Consider the following 16,293-nt stretch of genomic DNA (forward strand, 5'->3'; position numbering starts at 1 on the left):
TGTATATTTAATACTAACGGTGTAATTTTAAAATGTTCATTTTTATCCTTAATTAAGTGATTTATAATCATACAAATATTTATGATTTATTTGAAATTACAAATTTTAAAAATCTTTTTCTTTCTTCTTAAATTTCATGTCGAATAAAATATCTTCATATAAATCGATACGAAGGAAATGTATAACAATGAACTTAATAATCTTTTTAGCAAACAATGAATGGAAGTGCTTACGTCTAAAATTCTAATTCTATTTTCTAATAAAAGTTAATACTCAATCAATGATGTGTGCTAAAGATAGACTCAAAGTGCACTTGAGACCAAAAGATTCAAAATGGTAGAAAATGAAAGTACACCAAATGAGAACAAAGAAAATTTGATTAAATAACATATCACATGTGAATCATATGGAGCTGTATTTTTAAGTTCATATTCAACCACATAATTTCCTTACACTTTATACCAACATCAAACTTGGCATTGAAATAGCTACAATCTATCCGTCACCAACAAAGGTTATAAATAGCTAAGAGAAATATCTTTTTCTAAATTATACTATTATTTACTGAAAAAATCGTCATTTTGATTAACAATAAAATTTGTATAAAGAGATTAAACACAAGTTTGTTAAGGTCAATTAACTTTATTTTTCTTTTGACTATAATTTCATGTGCGAATATAGGAATACAATCTACTAGAAAGGAAAGAAAGAAATAAGGGAGGAGAAGCCCAAAAGTCTTCTTCCGTGGAAATTACGAGAAGAAGATAAAAAAAACTAATGTGTTCTTTATTGGGATTTTCTAATGCATTGTATACTCCTGCATGCCTTCTTTTATAGGTTACAAAAGTTAAATCGTCACCTCAATATAAAATAATTGTACATTTAATATTGAAAAACTATCTTGTGTGTTATTCTCTAATGCTTCACCTGAAATTTATTGGAGCAAGTAGGCTTGTAAGACGACTTTCTTTGGACTCTGGGTGAAGCTCCTATGAGATATGTCTGGTCGAGTAACAATTTTGCACAAGCAAGTCCTGAGGCACATTACTACATACCTAGAGCAACTCCTCCCCATTTTTTTTTTTCAGATTGTGGCAAGCACTCCTTAGATTATGATTTTACTCTGTATCACGGCCCAATACATTCTTTTTACTAAAGCCCATTTTTTCCCTAATACACATATTTACTCTTAATTTTTTTAAAAATTTAGATATATACTATAATGTTACATACTCCAATTTGCAATTAAAATCTTTTTAAAGTTTCGTTCATATAATTATTGTCCATTTAGGGAAAGCTTTATAATGACTTTTATTTTTTATTTTTTTTATTGAGAAACAGAAATATTTATGAGATTATAGGCAAGATTGGAAGTTGAGGGACCAAATTTGAGTTTCCGAAACTTGAAGTGTTGAAAGAAGTTATAAATAAGTGTAACTATCTGTAAAATGCATTATTAATTATTTCGACGTCAGATCCTCCTAAAATTAAAATAGACAGAAAAACAACCAAACATTACCGTCTTCTCCAAAAAAAAGGGAAAAAATAAATCAAATTCATCGGAGAATGATGAGAACTGTTGTTGAAAGTTGAAAACGATGCACAGCAAAGTTGTTGTAGGAGTAGAATTAGTAAGTTCTTCATCAGGTTTTTGTGGACTCAATCACCGTCTTCATCATCCATTCTTGTTCAAGACTCTTTGCTGCACCAACAATTCCTCTTCTTCTTCGTCGGACCATAAGTTCAGGTTTAATCTTGGGGGTGATAGGAAGTGGAAGTTCAAAGATATTGATGCCAGTAAGTTCATTACCCTTTTCTTGAATTTCTTTAGTCTTGCTCTTTTCTTGAATTTCTTTAAGTAAAAACAAATTACAATGATTCAAGATTTCAAGATTTGTTTAGTTAGGTCCAACTTCTTGAGTTTAGTTTTGGTTTGGGACTTTCTATGTTTACTTAAGAGTAAGTGGGAGATTCCGAAAACCTATAAAACAGAGCTTTAATTTACCCTTTCTTTCAATATCTTTATTATTGCTCGTTCCATGTACTATTTGGTTTAAGTAAAAAAAAATTACTATGTATGATTCAAGATTTCAAGATTCGTTTAGTTAGGTCCAACTTCTTTAGTTTAGTTTGGTTTGGGACTTTCTATGTTACTTAAGAGTGAGTGGGAAATTCGGAAATCCTATAAAACAGAGCTTTAATTTGCCATATGATATATAATAAACCAACGATTCAATTTATCCATAATAGGCTTCAAGAATCAAGATTCAAGATTCAGGATTCAGGATTCATTTCATTGAATCACCGAGGTGGTGTAGAATGAATTGTACTGTGCTTGGTAGTGATGGCCTATCCAGTATATGAAATAAATATATATATTTAGAATTTGCACCCTAGTCTTACTCTTACACAAGTGTCGAATTAGTTAAACCATCCAGGAAATCGCTAAGACTTCTTTCAAGAGTTTGAAATTGAAAAAGGAGATGAAGGAATGAGCTTCTGTATGCAATATAATAGTGCTAGAACTACAAGTGCAATGCACGATGAAGAAAGGAACGGGAGGATGAAGAGGTATAGTTAGATTTTCAAGGATAACGATATTGGAGCATATTGTTCTCACTGAAGGTTGTGCCCCCAATTTTTTTCAAGGAAGTAGGAGCTTACCGGTGGGATTGGTGGTAACAAAGTCTCCCAATCCCACTTCTTCAAGGGAGCAAAGTGAGAGCTTCTTACTTAAATCATAGTATCAATTAGTTAATGGATGATGAATATTCTCCAGAACATTTGCAAAGCTGAAGTCAATTACACTTTCAAGCCCTGGTCCCACTTGCCTGAGAATACTCTAAAGTATATTGTGGTTCCTTACAGGTACAGTACAAGAATCAGTAAATCACTGGCTGTCAAAGACACAGAACTTTTGGAATGAAGTCACTTCACCACTGGTAAAAACTGTAAATGATAAAAGAACCAGTTTTCATGATGATACGCAAGATATGGAGGAAGTATTCATGGCTGAACAGACTGTTGATAGCCAAACACCGAATGGTGATCTTTCTGTAGCTGCCATTCTTTCAATTGAGCAATTTAGCAGGTAAGTACATTTTATGGTCTCATATAATTGGAACCACTTATTTCTGAATCAAACTGCTTAATTTTATGTGTCTATCTTGGAAGTGCCTGCTGTAAATATTTTTTGGGTCCTTGTGTGCTGTGATGAATATCCTGCCAAAAAGGCAGCTCCCCAGTAGATTTAAGGTAATTTAGGATATCTTCTCATATCAAGAAGTCTGCCTCTTTATGTCTGCTGAGCATGTGCTCGAAAGGTTGGAAAAGTTGGGTGTGTAAAGGGTTTTCTGTGTTGGAAAGGTGTGTCACAGGGATTTGGCCTCAAGGTCAGGGGCAAATTATGTATTCGGACTAATTTTCTTAGATTAGTCAGGTTCATGATAATTCTCCCGCATTTCAGTTTAGGTGAACCATTGATTGGACATGAAATTCAAAATGTTCATTTGACTTGTAAATAATAAAATTGGTAGTTGCTATTAAGGCGACACATGCAATGTTTTTTTAACGGAGAAAACATCATACTAAAGTACTGAACAAAAAGTACTTACAGTTTTTAAATTTGTGAAAGTTTCTAAAAGAGTTGCACATTTATTTCTACATTGTACTGTAGCAGCTGAAATGTGGAGTATGCTCTTCCCTGTTTTTGGAAGCCTGGGTCTTGCCTAATTGTATCTTTGAAGCATATGAAATCTGGTATTCATGGAGAGTTGGAAAATCCATCCAAAAAAACTTGGTTAATGGTGTGCCTGCTTCCATTTTTGTGGTGCATATGGAATGAAAAAAATTGTAGATGTTTGGATGGGATCTGAACTCCTACTTCCGTACTTAAAGTTAAGTGCTTATTGAACTTATTTTGTTGGCTCAATTAGGCCCGTGTATCTAGCTGTGATCATTTTTTGGATTGTGTTTGCTCCCTAGTATAGACTAGCCTTTGCATAGAAGCAGACACTATCTCTTTTTCATGTAGTATTTTGTTTGCATCTTCTTGATGCTATTTAATGAAATCATCCCTACTTTATTAAAAAAAAAATGCGATGGAGGGGGTAAAAAAATGTTAACCTCTCATCATGTGGCACATTTAAGCACATCCCAAACTTGGGCGTCTTACAGAAATACTAGTTAGGAGTGCAAAACTTCTTGATGAGGGAATTTTCGAAGTCTATCCTAATCACAATTTTTGGTTTGGTCATTGTCCTAAGTAGACATCCAAATACCCCACTCTATATATACAAAACTAGGATGATAAAACTATAAGGGAATAAGGGAGACACAAAATCATGGAGTGTGGAGGGTGTCTGTCTCAAAATACCTATATTTCTTGAAATCCATACATAGTTAACTAATAAGAGAACAAAAAAGAAGTAGAGGATTCACATTGGCAATACCGACTAGTTAAGATAAAGATTTGTTCAGTGTTGGTACATTATAATTGGTTTGGTGCCGTTCAGGAGTTTGTTTAGTTTGGCCAGAGATTAATATGTCTTTTTAGGGATGAGTGATGTTTAGAGAACTTTAAGTTTTAGAAACCCTTTTTTCTTTTATGACAGAAATCTGCACAACCTTCAGAACTCGGGGATGATGGGCTCACCGGTCTCTAATTTTACAAGACCCTTGATTGTCCTAAAAGAAACTTAGTGGTATTAGAATGAAATGTGCCTAAAATGGAACACCGGTGGATAAGAGGATTCATGTAGATGACTAGCTAGGTTGGATTGAGAGTAGTTGTTATTGCTATTGCAGAGAGGGTGGAAATGGAGCGGGGAGAGTTTAATTGGTTTAAGGAAGAAATGTAATAAACTTAAAAAGTTGATCATGATATGGTGAAACACGTGTTTTAATACTCTTGGAGTTAGGTTCAAAAATCTTTTGACACTTTTGCACATCCTTGTCTTTGCAGCCTCTGCTCCTTTTAGGTAGTTATTCTTGCAATTGAGTGTTAAAATTGTGGACGTGAGCTTACCAATGTTTCCCTCTGTGGTTAGCTTCAATGCCCAACAAACCAATGATGAGTAAATATATGTTTTTAAATTAAAATGTGGACTTGTAGATGACTTATGACAGATGTGCAGGATGAACGGATTGACTGGGCAGAAAATGCAGAAGATATTCAAAGCACTTGTTCCTGAATCTGTTCATAGTGATGCTCGCAGCTTGGTTGAATACTGCTGCTTTAGGTTTCTGTCAAAGGATACTTCTATCCTTCATCCTTCCCTGAAGGTTTGTTGCCTTAACTACGTGTTTCCTTTCTAGTCCTTCATCAGTTGTTTTCTTATGAGCATAACATGTATTCTTTTCCTTTATGAAACTGAAGTTCTTTTCAGAGAGTCTTATGCTCAGCTTGCTCCTCTATCCCACATCCTCCAATCCTACTAAGGAGATCCCAATTTTCCATTTATTAGCTTCAGAGTATCATGAAAAGTTTCTTGTATGGTTTTGAACCCTATTCCTCGAGTGGTCTCTGCTGTGGATGATCTACAGAAGTCAAACCCAAAATGAAGAATAGAACATGTAACTCTTGGATGAATTGAAGTACCTTGTGATCCTGTTAGTCTTCATCTCTTTTGATGTGGATGTTAAACTGTTTTAATTCTACTTTTGGTTTTGGTTTTATAAAAACAAAATCAATATCTTTTTGACAATTTTTTTTTTCCAATATCTTGCGTGATACTGTCTTTTATGATGAAGAACAAAATTTTGCTATTCCGTCGATTCAGCACAATCTGAAAGTTGCAGTCGGATCAGGAAATATTGGTTTGAACTTTTCAGATTATGGAAGAGGAGAAGTAAAACAATGATAGCATCCATGAAATCTCTCCTAGGTCCTCTAGGAATAGGAATGCTTCCAGTTAGTTTTTCTTTCCATGCTTAAAGTCTCTCTACAAATTTGCATAAAAGAAATATTAACTCAATATTTTCAGATAGGGATGAGTTGTAAAAGTTAAGATCTATCTCTTACTCATTCATTAATATGTTCATATGTGATTGCAGGAACCTGCATTCCAGAGACTGATTTTCGTAACTATGTTGGCGTGGGAGCAACCATATAGGAGTAGAGGAGATTCCCGAGTTAAATTTGCAGAGAAGCATTCTCTCCAGGTTCTTTCTCTGCTCTTTAGATCTTGTAGATGATAGGTTGTATGTGACATGGGCCACTTTAAGGTAGGTTGTTGGCTTTAGGCTGTTAGTGTTAAGCTGTTAGTCTAACTGTAGATGCATTTCAAAGACAGCTGATGGGTAAATAAGATATCGTCACTCACAATTTTATGGCATCTTATATCACTCTTCTGATGATCTGTCAAAGAAGATAGATTTCTGGTGATTTTATGCGCTAGGACTAATATGGTCAGTTGATATCATCTTCGACCTCTAATCATCGTGCTTCTGCCAAGAATCGGCATATATTCTGTCTTTTCTTTCTGTTTTTTGCCTTCTTTTTTCTTTTTTCAGTTTGTTCTTGTGGTGTGGAAAGAGGGTAGGTTATTCTTTATATGCCAACCTTCTCTATTCTTTCAATGGTTTGTTTATTTCAGTGAAGATGCCTATTAAACTTAATCAATTAAGCTGAGGTTTTCTGGTGGTGCTCCCTGGATTTCTAACTTGGATTTGATAGATTGGGACACTGTCAACAATATGTTCTTTTGAACAGGAAAGATAGGAAAAAAGTATTTTTTCCCTTTGTGCAGTCAGATCAAACTCGATTATTGAAGTTTTAACAAACTTCCCTCTAAACAGAGTACAATTTTTGGAGGCTGCTTGCTGTTTTCCAAGAACAATCTCAAACATTTAAACCTACGACTGAAACAGTGAATAGTTTATGGGTAAATGTGCTGTAAAACGGTGGATGATAAAATCCCTTTGCTGTGATAATAATGCATTTTAGGGTGAATAAACTGGAAATGCTTGACATAGTCTTAAATATGAAAGTGAAGATGTAGTTGCTATATTCACTTCTATCTCTGGGTCAATTTTCAGGCTGGTGTAAGGACATTGCATTGTGTAGTGGCTAGTTCATTTTCTTTTTTCTAAACCATTTTGTATCTTTGAAGGATATATAGGGTGGACACTCCTTGGTGGCAATATCAATGACAATTATATTTATCTAACTATTAAAATTTACAAAAGAAATTGCTGAGAATTAAGAAGATGGAAAGGAGAGGCTGGAGGTGGATGCTGTGAGGAGCAAAATACTTTTGTTCTCAGTCATATGTAGTGCAGACCTCACTTTTGCTTTCCATGTATACTAATTTGCTTCCATGACGATCAAAATAAAAAGCTCTCCCGGATCTGCTAGGATATTAATAGTTTCAAGCTTGGAAAAGTGGCTTCTCCATTATTCATATGTTATATTTGTTCTAAACTAAGTGTTTCATGATTGTGCTTCACTGAGAAGTTCTTACTATGAACACAAATATATGAGTCAAACCTAAATGTATCTGTTTCTGCTGAAGCTAAAGAGGAGACTAGTTGGAGAAGAAGCTTTTGTTCGTATTGCTCCTGCTGTTGCTGGTATAGCTGATTGGACAACAGCACACAACCTTTTCAAAGCTCTTGCTGGTAATGATCGGGGCATCTCATTTACCTCATGGTCCACATACATCTGTGAACTTCTCAAGTAAGCATCCTCTCTTTTGAGTACAAAAATTTCTTCTAGTATGTTATGTGCATATCGTTGCGCAATTCAAATTTATGGTCGATTAGCAGCTCACATACACAAAACATCATAATTCATAAGAATATACAGGTTACTAATTTGACAAATCCAATGCTGTATTAGGATTTCTTGACAATGCATACTCTTATTCACTTTTGTTTCCTGAAATTTAAATTAATACAATCCCATAAGAGATTGTCATACTACTGAGTAACTATTTCTTCTTTTTTTAATAAAATATTAAATCCATGTAAAATTTATTCCACTTGACTATGAGAAGTAAGTTGTGTTTTTGCTTTCTTTGAGCCAAGGTCTTTCGGAAATAGCCTCTCTACCTGACTGTTAAGAGACTAAGAGTAAGGTCTGTGTATATTCTATCCTCCCCAAACCCCAGTTGTGGGACTATATTGGGTATGTTGTTGTTGACTATGAGAAGTGAACTTATCACATAAAACTGAATAGGGAGAGTATTTAGCATTCACATGAATACAGAGCCTCTGAATATTTCTTTCCTTTTCTTAACACTCAAGTTTTTTTTTGTATGATGATGACATGAGTTAAACTTAAATGGAGATACATGGTCAGTGAGGATTCAAATAGCCGACCCAACTTGTTTGGGACTGAGGAGTAGTAGTTGTTGTTGTCTTAACATTCTAGTTGTTTGAGTTCATTAGTATTTGTAGTAGTTCTATCCTTTTCAGTAATGGGGAAAATTTTGTTATTAAGGTTGATTTCTATTTATGATGAGAACTCTTAACTAAGCTTGTAATCTTGAAGTTACTAATATAATTCTTCTGATATTTCTTCTTAGAGTGCATGAAGGACGGAAGTCATATCAGTTTCAAGATCTCTCCCAGCTCCATAACGAGAGAATCTTGTGCATTGCTTCTGGTGGAAAACACCCTGTTCTTAAATGGGAGAATAATATGGCATGGCCTGGAAAACTAATTTTGACTGATAGGGCCCTCTACTTTGAGGTACTCATTAATAACTATATACTTCCAATTTCCAAAGAACTGTGTAAAGGTCTCATGAGATGTTCTTAACCCATCACTGTTGATGGAAATATCTTTCTTGTAATGCAATTTCTTCATTCTCGAGTGTAAACTTTAGTTGGTAGTTCCTTTCAAGTTGTGAAAATTAAGGCAATTGGATAATGATATTCATTGGATTTGGCTAGCTGAACATTTTGCACATTACTTACTGTATAATAGACTCTTCTGTCTTGCAGGCAGTTGGTTTGACAGGAAAAAGAAATACATCAAGATTGGATCTTACAGGAGAAGGTTCAAGCATAAAGAGAACAAGAGTTGGGCCTCTTGGCTTTGACTTTCTAGATTCTGCTGTATCTGTCACTTCAGGTCCTCAGTGAGTAAGCTTCTCCAACCAATTCCATGTGGACTATATTATTTCCTTTGGATAGAACTTTTGTTGGCATCTCCCAAGCCTCAAGTAGAGCCTCAAATTAGACCCACAAGTTCATGACAGTACATACATTTAATGGCCACCTGTCAATTGTTTCAGGTTCTTAAAGATCACAGATAAACAAAGTTCCATCCTTAGAACAAATAGCTTTCTAAAAGTTAGTGCTCACTTTTACACTTCTTCCTGTTTTATCACATCTAGGATAGACCATTTTCATTATCTGATAGAGACAAGAAGGGATTGCCTGTGTCAACCATCTTTTTTTTTTTTTTGATGAAGTAAATTTTTTTATATTATAGGCATCAAGAAGGTGCAATAAGTACAAAGGGGGAAGGAGAAAACCAAAATCCAACAAGTTAATTGGGCAATCTATAGGGGCTAAATTCTGCCAACTGAATAACCATAAAAAGACATCTAGCTTTAAGAGTGTGGTGAGGAGTTGATAACCTGTCAAAGCATCTGTCTGTTTTTTCTTTTGATATGTTATATATAGCCATCCATAATAAACAAAAATGTCTTATTAAGTAATTAAACAAATTATAAGAAAACAAAAAAGTTAAAATTCAGTAAGAGTTGGGTGGGTTGGACTATATGAACCATTGTTCAGCCCATTTTACCCATTTCAGCCAAAGTAACATTTTTAGGGGTTAATGACCTGCCCATTTGACACACCTAATCCTAACTTCAAGTTTCACATATGCATGCCAATCTTAAAAGGAAGTACGGTAACTAATCACCAAAATATCATATGACTAACTAGTAAATTGTATCTGATCTGAATCGTTATATCTCTCGATTTATCTTATTAGGTACTTTGTCAAATTCATTTCGCCCTTGTGGATAGAAATCTTCCCAAGTTTCTTCTTTATCCAAATTAATGCAGGCAAATTTCATACTTTGATTGGTGTCTAGATTTGCATGTTAGAGTTGTTGATCCTAAAATCATTTGTCCTGTCCCGTGTTTATAGTTGACTATGCAGGTCCTCTGACTGGAAGTAAAGTTTCATAAGATTTCTGTTCTATTCGTTTATTTTCCTTCTGTAGCTTGTTTGGATGTCAAGTTCTCCCTGCAACATCTTTCTGGAGAGCAAGTTATCATTTAATTTATGTGCTTTTATTTTGAATTTCTTGTGTTTCATGTTTTGATTAAGAATGGGATGTTGCTATATGAAATATCCAGCTTTTTTATTTTAGCTGATAAAAATTGCTTGTTGATATATTATGTTCTAATTTATGGTACTCATATCAGGTCAGATACATGGATATTAGAATTTGTCGACTTTGGAGGAGAAATGAGACGGGATGTGTGGTATGCATGCATCAATGAAGTAATTGCTTTATACGAGTTCATACGAGAATTTGGTCCGGAGGAAGGTGATCAATCAGTATACAATGTCTATGGTTCCCAGAAAGGGAAGGCAAGAGCAATTTCGTATGCTACCAATGCTGTTAAGAGACTTCAGGCTCTTCAATATGCTCGAAAGCTCTTGGAGGATCCAACTAAATTGGTTCAGTTCTCATATTTGCAAGATGCACCTTATGGTGACATCGTTTTACAAACTCTAGCAGTTAATTGTTGGGGTGGACCACTGATTGCAAAACTTACTGATCAGGATTATCAATCAGGGGGATCACCTGGATCCACGAATGATGCAACAGAAAGTAGAAGTTATGTGTTTGACATAGATGGAAGTGTGTACCTACAGAAGTGGATGAAGTCTCCATCATGGGCTTCTAGTGCTTCACTTGCTTTTTGGAAGAACCCCCGATCGAAACGGGGAATAGTTTTCAGTAAAAATCTTGTTGTTGCTGATATGAATTTGATGGAAAAAGCAGCATTGATATGTAGAGATAAATATCAAGTAGTAGAGAAAACGCAAGCCACAATTGAAGCGGCAATGATTGAAGGGATACCTAGTAACATTGACCTTTTCAAGGTTATCTTGTCCCTTTCCTTTTCTGCTGTTTCTGTCTGCAATTTTTTCTGATTTTTGGATTAATTAGTCTGCATTTATACATCTCGTAACACCAGAATAATTAATCATTTTTTTGGTAATGCGTTTAAACATTTAAATTCTCTGATATAGTTAGGGCAAAATAAGCATGTTATATTCTGTAAGATTGCTATACTGATAGGACTTGCACTAAAATTAGAAATTAGAAATGCTGAAGAATACAACTTTACCTTTATAATTTTTTTTTAGTTATTTTTGAAAAAATAGAAATACAAAGAAATTTAACTAATATCTGAAGGGAACTTTTTATATTCTTCAAATGTAAGCTCAGACTTGGTTTAGAATTTGCCACTTTGTTGCTCGGAGTTTAGTGTTAAGAGGTATTTCATTGTTTGTGATCCATCTAAGTCCTTATTTTGCTTATTGTCCTATATAGGAGACAAAACTGGGTACCTTCCATAAGCATCGAGAATCGTTAAGTAGAAAAATGCCCTGCAGCACTTGTTGTTTCTGTATAAAATCATCACTTCTAGTTGCTTAGGATTACTTGAAACTTCTGCTATTTTGTTTTGCCCAAGACAGGCAGAAATGTTGATACTATCTTGTGCTCGGCAAAATTATAGAAGCCTCACTTGTACCCAAAGGCGTGACTTAACAGTCGATGGAGTTAGAACAAAGACTGACGGAGGTCAGGGTTTCCATTGCTAAAGTCTTGTGGACAGAGTTACCCAATACCTGTATTATGGGAAGATACAGTTAGCCAGTGAAATAATGAAGGTGCACACGAACTAGTCAAGTCACAACCTTTATAAAGTTTTAAAAAATAATTATAGAAGTCTCACTAGTTATAGCTATTGTTACTGTTTCATGGACGATGTGCTTGTGGTTATGGCTTAAAATCAGGCAGCTTTTCTTCTTTCTTTTCTTTAGAACTGAAATTTCAAGGACTTTACTTCACTTGGTGGGGGGTTAGACCATGGCGACACAACATCTAGCCAGGGTTTACTTTTCCCTTCAAGAAGAAAAAAGGGTAAAAGTTCAACCATGATTTGGAAAAGGAAAAAGACCAACCATGATTTGCTAAAAGAAAAGAAAACAACCTTAAAAGCTCGTACTAAGATTTGAAAGGTAAGTATAAATCGATGGTCTTAAGTTGTGGATATTTTGAGCCTCAACCAACCTTGATGAATTGGCTTATGGCCTGGGAGGAGGTACTGTTTGGAACCACTTGACTATAAGACTTCCATTGACACATTTTCCTCGTAAAATAGGAATAATTGTGATTATCACAGTCATCTGACATTCTACATAGTGACTATGTGGAAGAAGACTGGACTCGGAGCTTGATGTGAAAGGGATGTGCCGCTGTACGCTTTATCTATTGAGAATATTGAAACTACTAATGATATTGTTTTTTCATTTTTTCTTGAAAGAAATTTGCTAAAACATCTTGTTATGTTCTGGGGTTTACAACTTCAGCCTTGTTGTATGTTCTCTGTGTTTTTCTAATTCTACAAGTTCATTCTTTTATTATTAATATTGATTATTAATTTTCTTCCCCTTTCTTGGCAGGAACTTGTGTTTCCTTTAACAGTTATGGTAAAAAACTTTGAGAAACTTAGGCATTGGGAGGATCCCCTATTAACTGCCTCTTCTCTTGCACTCGCATATACGATTATATTCAGGTAAAGTGCATTGTGGTATGTTGTGAAATTTACTTGCATCGACCATCAGTATCTGGTTTGCCTGTACACGTTAAGGTTTACTGATATATGTGGAAGCATTTTATAGCATACATATATGACCTCTAAGTCCAAATGAATATTTACTTGTCTCTGGAGAAAATTTCACCACTGTTCTTCATGATTTTTATCTTTTCTGGAACCATATGAACTTGCGATCTCCTGGGCTTGTTGCTATCTTGCAGGCAACTTTTTGTTAGATTTATGCTAATTAAAGAGACCGTTTAAGTTACCATTCTAAACACATCCCAAATGATTTTCACAGTTTTGTCATCTAAAATTAACCAGCTTCTGAAAACCATATTCATATACAATACTGAAGAGTGAAGAGTTCCATTTGCAGGTTGCGAAGGTTCATGTGAAATGCTACATTGTGTTGTACTCTTAAATGTTTGCGTATTCGAAAAAATATAACATTGTATAAGTTTCAAATACTGTGTTGTTTTAGAGGATTATGTACAGTGTTCAAGAACCTAACTAAACTGTATATATTTATACTATCTTCACTTGCCATGTAAAATAAAGAAGGATAATGTACAATGTGAAGTGAGTATGACACATGAATATCTATACATAATAAGGGTGAATCGTGGTAATTTATTGCTGACTGTTAAATTAGTTACTTTTGTTTTTGAGCATGCTCCTGAAGTTATTCTTTGTGTGGTTAGTTATCTGTCTTAATTACATTGAGTTTTTTGACACTCAGTTTTCTGGGATCAGGAATATGCTATCTTATATTTTACCAGCAATGTTGATGGGCTTGGCTGCTGGCATGTTATTACTCAAGGGGCTCAAGGAACAAGGACGGCTTGGGAGATATTTTGGAAAAGTAACCATACGTGATCAACCACCATCAAACACACTACAGAAAATTATTGCAGTTAAAGAGGCCTTGCGTGAAGTTGAAAAGTATCTGCAGAGCTTGAATGTGTCGCTGCTCAAAATTCGAGCAATTATTCTTGCTGGCCAACCTCAGGTACTTCCAGTCTAACCCAGGTTGCACCATAAACTGGTCTCTTATCACTTTCAGTGGCCAAAGGATGAATTGAAAAACATTGCCACTGATAGGCTTAAGATGTGTGCTACTGACATGCATGCTAAGAACTGCTAAGAATAGCTTAGGAGTGTGATACTTCTTAATTGCCCCATCAAGAGTATATGCCTTCAATTATTTGATTCATGATAGCTACTTAGAAAAGATATTAGAACAAGTAAAGGAGATAGATTATGTGAACCCTCTCAATTCCTTCCTTAATAGCAGAGACATCTATCAATTGTTTCCCTCAAAAAATTTGGTGGACAGTTGGAACTACTTCTAGTATATTATCATGTCCTAGAGTGTGGTTGCTCAGGTGATATATCTTTTCATTCTGAACAAAAATGCAATTTGCTCTTAATGTTCTCACTCCATCTCTGTAATGAAGTAAATATTGTCCTATTCAATTGATCTATTTAAATTGGTTCAAACCCAATAGGTAAAACTGTATGTGAATTTTTCCCTAAGCCGGTAGGCAGATTTATCTACGGTGAGAGGTAGCAAAGACCAGTTGAGTTGTTGAGGTGTGCACACGCTGGCCTGCACACAACCGTTACCAAACAAAACAAAAGAAAAAATCTGTTTGCTAATCTTTAACCCTTCTCTGTGGTTTTAGCATACTAATTAGTGATTACTCGAACTCTTAAGGTTCTTTTTTCTTTAAGACCATTTCATTCTTGATGGGCATCAGTGAAAATACAGCTAGTCCCCTTGTCCAGATCCACTCATCATCACAAGAACCTTCCTCATCCCTCCAACCACTTGCTGCTCTATCCCTAGTGCTGACTACTCACAACTCCCATTGCCTAATTTAACGCCGATAACCCTCTCGTCATATCCCCCTCCTTACCCTCATTCTGACAATATCTATTTGAATATTGGAGGACAATTCCAGCATGCATCTGGTGGACCATTTGGAGAGAAAGGAATGCTAGAAACTTTGAGGATAGAAGCAGATCCCTACAAATGATCAAAACAGATTGTATTCTGTTATTATGTTTTTGGTGTACAAAGAGTTCCCCTGTAGATTGAGAAGCAATCCTAGAAGTATTAGAATCATGCTAGGCTTGCTGTTTTTGTTCCTAGATTTTCATACGTTTTTGTAAAGGGGCTTTCAGTACTACATAAGTACTGGTTTATAATACAAATCGTTACCTTCTCAAAAAAAAATATATCTATTTGAATATTTCCTCTTCCATTTTCTATTTTTGGAGGGACAACTAGAATGACTAAGAGAAAGCTGTTAAGTTATAAACCCAAAATAAAAACTTTTTTCTTAAAAAGAAAAAGAAAGTAGGATCTATCGATCATTAGACATTTGTATTTATCTTAAGTATTTGACTAGATAGGCAAGAAAGAAAAAATGGATGTTTAAACTTAATAAATGAGTTGTTTGGGTCAATTCCTGTTCCCCCGCCCTCGTTTCAAACTTCATCACATTCGAGATCATGAACACTCAAAAAAGTTCACGAGCCCCTAACTTGCACCACACCTAACAATTAGTTCTTTTGAAAAAAAAAAACAAAAAAACAATTAGTTCTTTTGAAAATGTTCGATTATGTTGGATCCCTTTTAATTGTTTTAGGGGCTCAGTTGTGCATGTTCTGAGTTTGATGAGATTATGTCCAAACCGTTTCTCTGTGTATGGTCTACTTTGGGTAATTATTTTAGGGGCTCAATTAATTCTTAATGCTGACTCTGCTAGGTATGATTGCACCTCTGGATTGTAGTGTTAATTTTTTTCTAATACTCTATATTTGTTTTTACGTAATTGAGTTAATTTTCATAACCTTTGTCAGATTACGATGGAAGTTGCTCTGGTTCTACTATTTGGTGCAACCATTCTCTTAATTGTTCCATTCAAGTATATAGCTGTTTTCCTGATTTCTGATGCATTCACCCGAGAACTCGCGTTCCGAAGGCAAATGGTTTTGAGATTCATGAGCTTTCTGAAGGAGCGGTGGGAAACAGTGCCAGCCACCCCAGTTGTTGTACTACCATTCGAGGATGATGAGTCCAATGCACCAAACCAAAGAAAGGACTCCATCAATGACGGAGTAAAATCAGAGAAACAGTTAAAGCAGTAGGTTATTGTAAATCTTCTTTTAGGTAACTATCTTTTCTCTTTTTCCTTTTTTCTTTATAGTAGGTGGTTACAGCAGGTGTGACGGATCGAAGATTGAAGCAGAAACAGTTTTTTGCCCTTAAAAACAGTCATTTGGGTGGGATTTCGTAGTTTTGTTTCTTGGAACATAATGTGATTGATTTTATATGATAAATAATATATATATCCGTCTAATAATTTCTCTGGGGGGTTTTTAATCCATGCATCATATCAAGAAAAATAGATAAAAATCCTGACTGCTAGTTAGTATTGGCAATAGGTATCGTCTGCTTAGGAGGAAGAGCATAAGAATG

General features: G+C 35.0%; 1 protein-coding gene across 1 annotated transcript; it reads left to right on the forward strand.

Annotated features, from left to right (window-relative positions):
• Nucleotides 1-1,528: 1,528 nt before the first annotated feature.
• Nucleotides 1,529-16,175, forward strand: LOC125873741 (uncharacterized). Its single transcript, XM_049554608.1, has 11 exons — nt 1,529-1,797; nt 2,869-3,091; nt 5,136-5,283; nt 6,055-6,162; nt 7,515-7,678; nt 8,529-8,694; nt 8,949-9,085; nt 10,392-11,079; nt 12,670-12,782; nt 13,560-13,815; nt 15,675-16,175. The coding sequence occupies exons 1-11, from the start codon at nt 1,599-1,601 to the stop codon at nt 15,960-15,962; spliced, it is 2,490 nt and encodes an 829-aa protein (XP_049410565.1). The 5' UTR covers nt 1,529-1,598; the 3' UTR covers nt 15,963-16,175.
• Nucleotides 16,176-16,293: the final 118 nt, after the last annotated feature.

This window comes from Solanum stenotomum, chromosome 1 (assembly GCF_019186545.1).
Source record: "Solanum stenotomum isolate F172 chromosome 1, ASM1918654v1, whole genome shotgun sequence".
Taxonomy (NCBI): domain Eukaryota; kingdom Viridiplantae; phylum Streptophyta; class Magnoliopsida; order Solanales; family Solanaceae; genus Solanum; species Solanum stenotomum.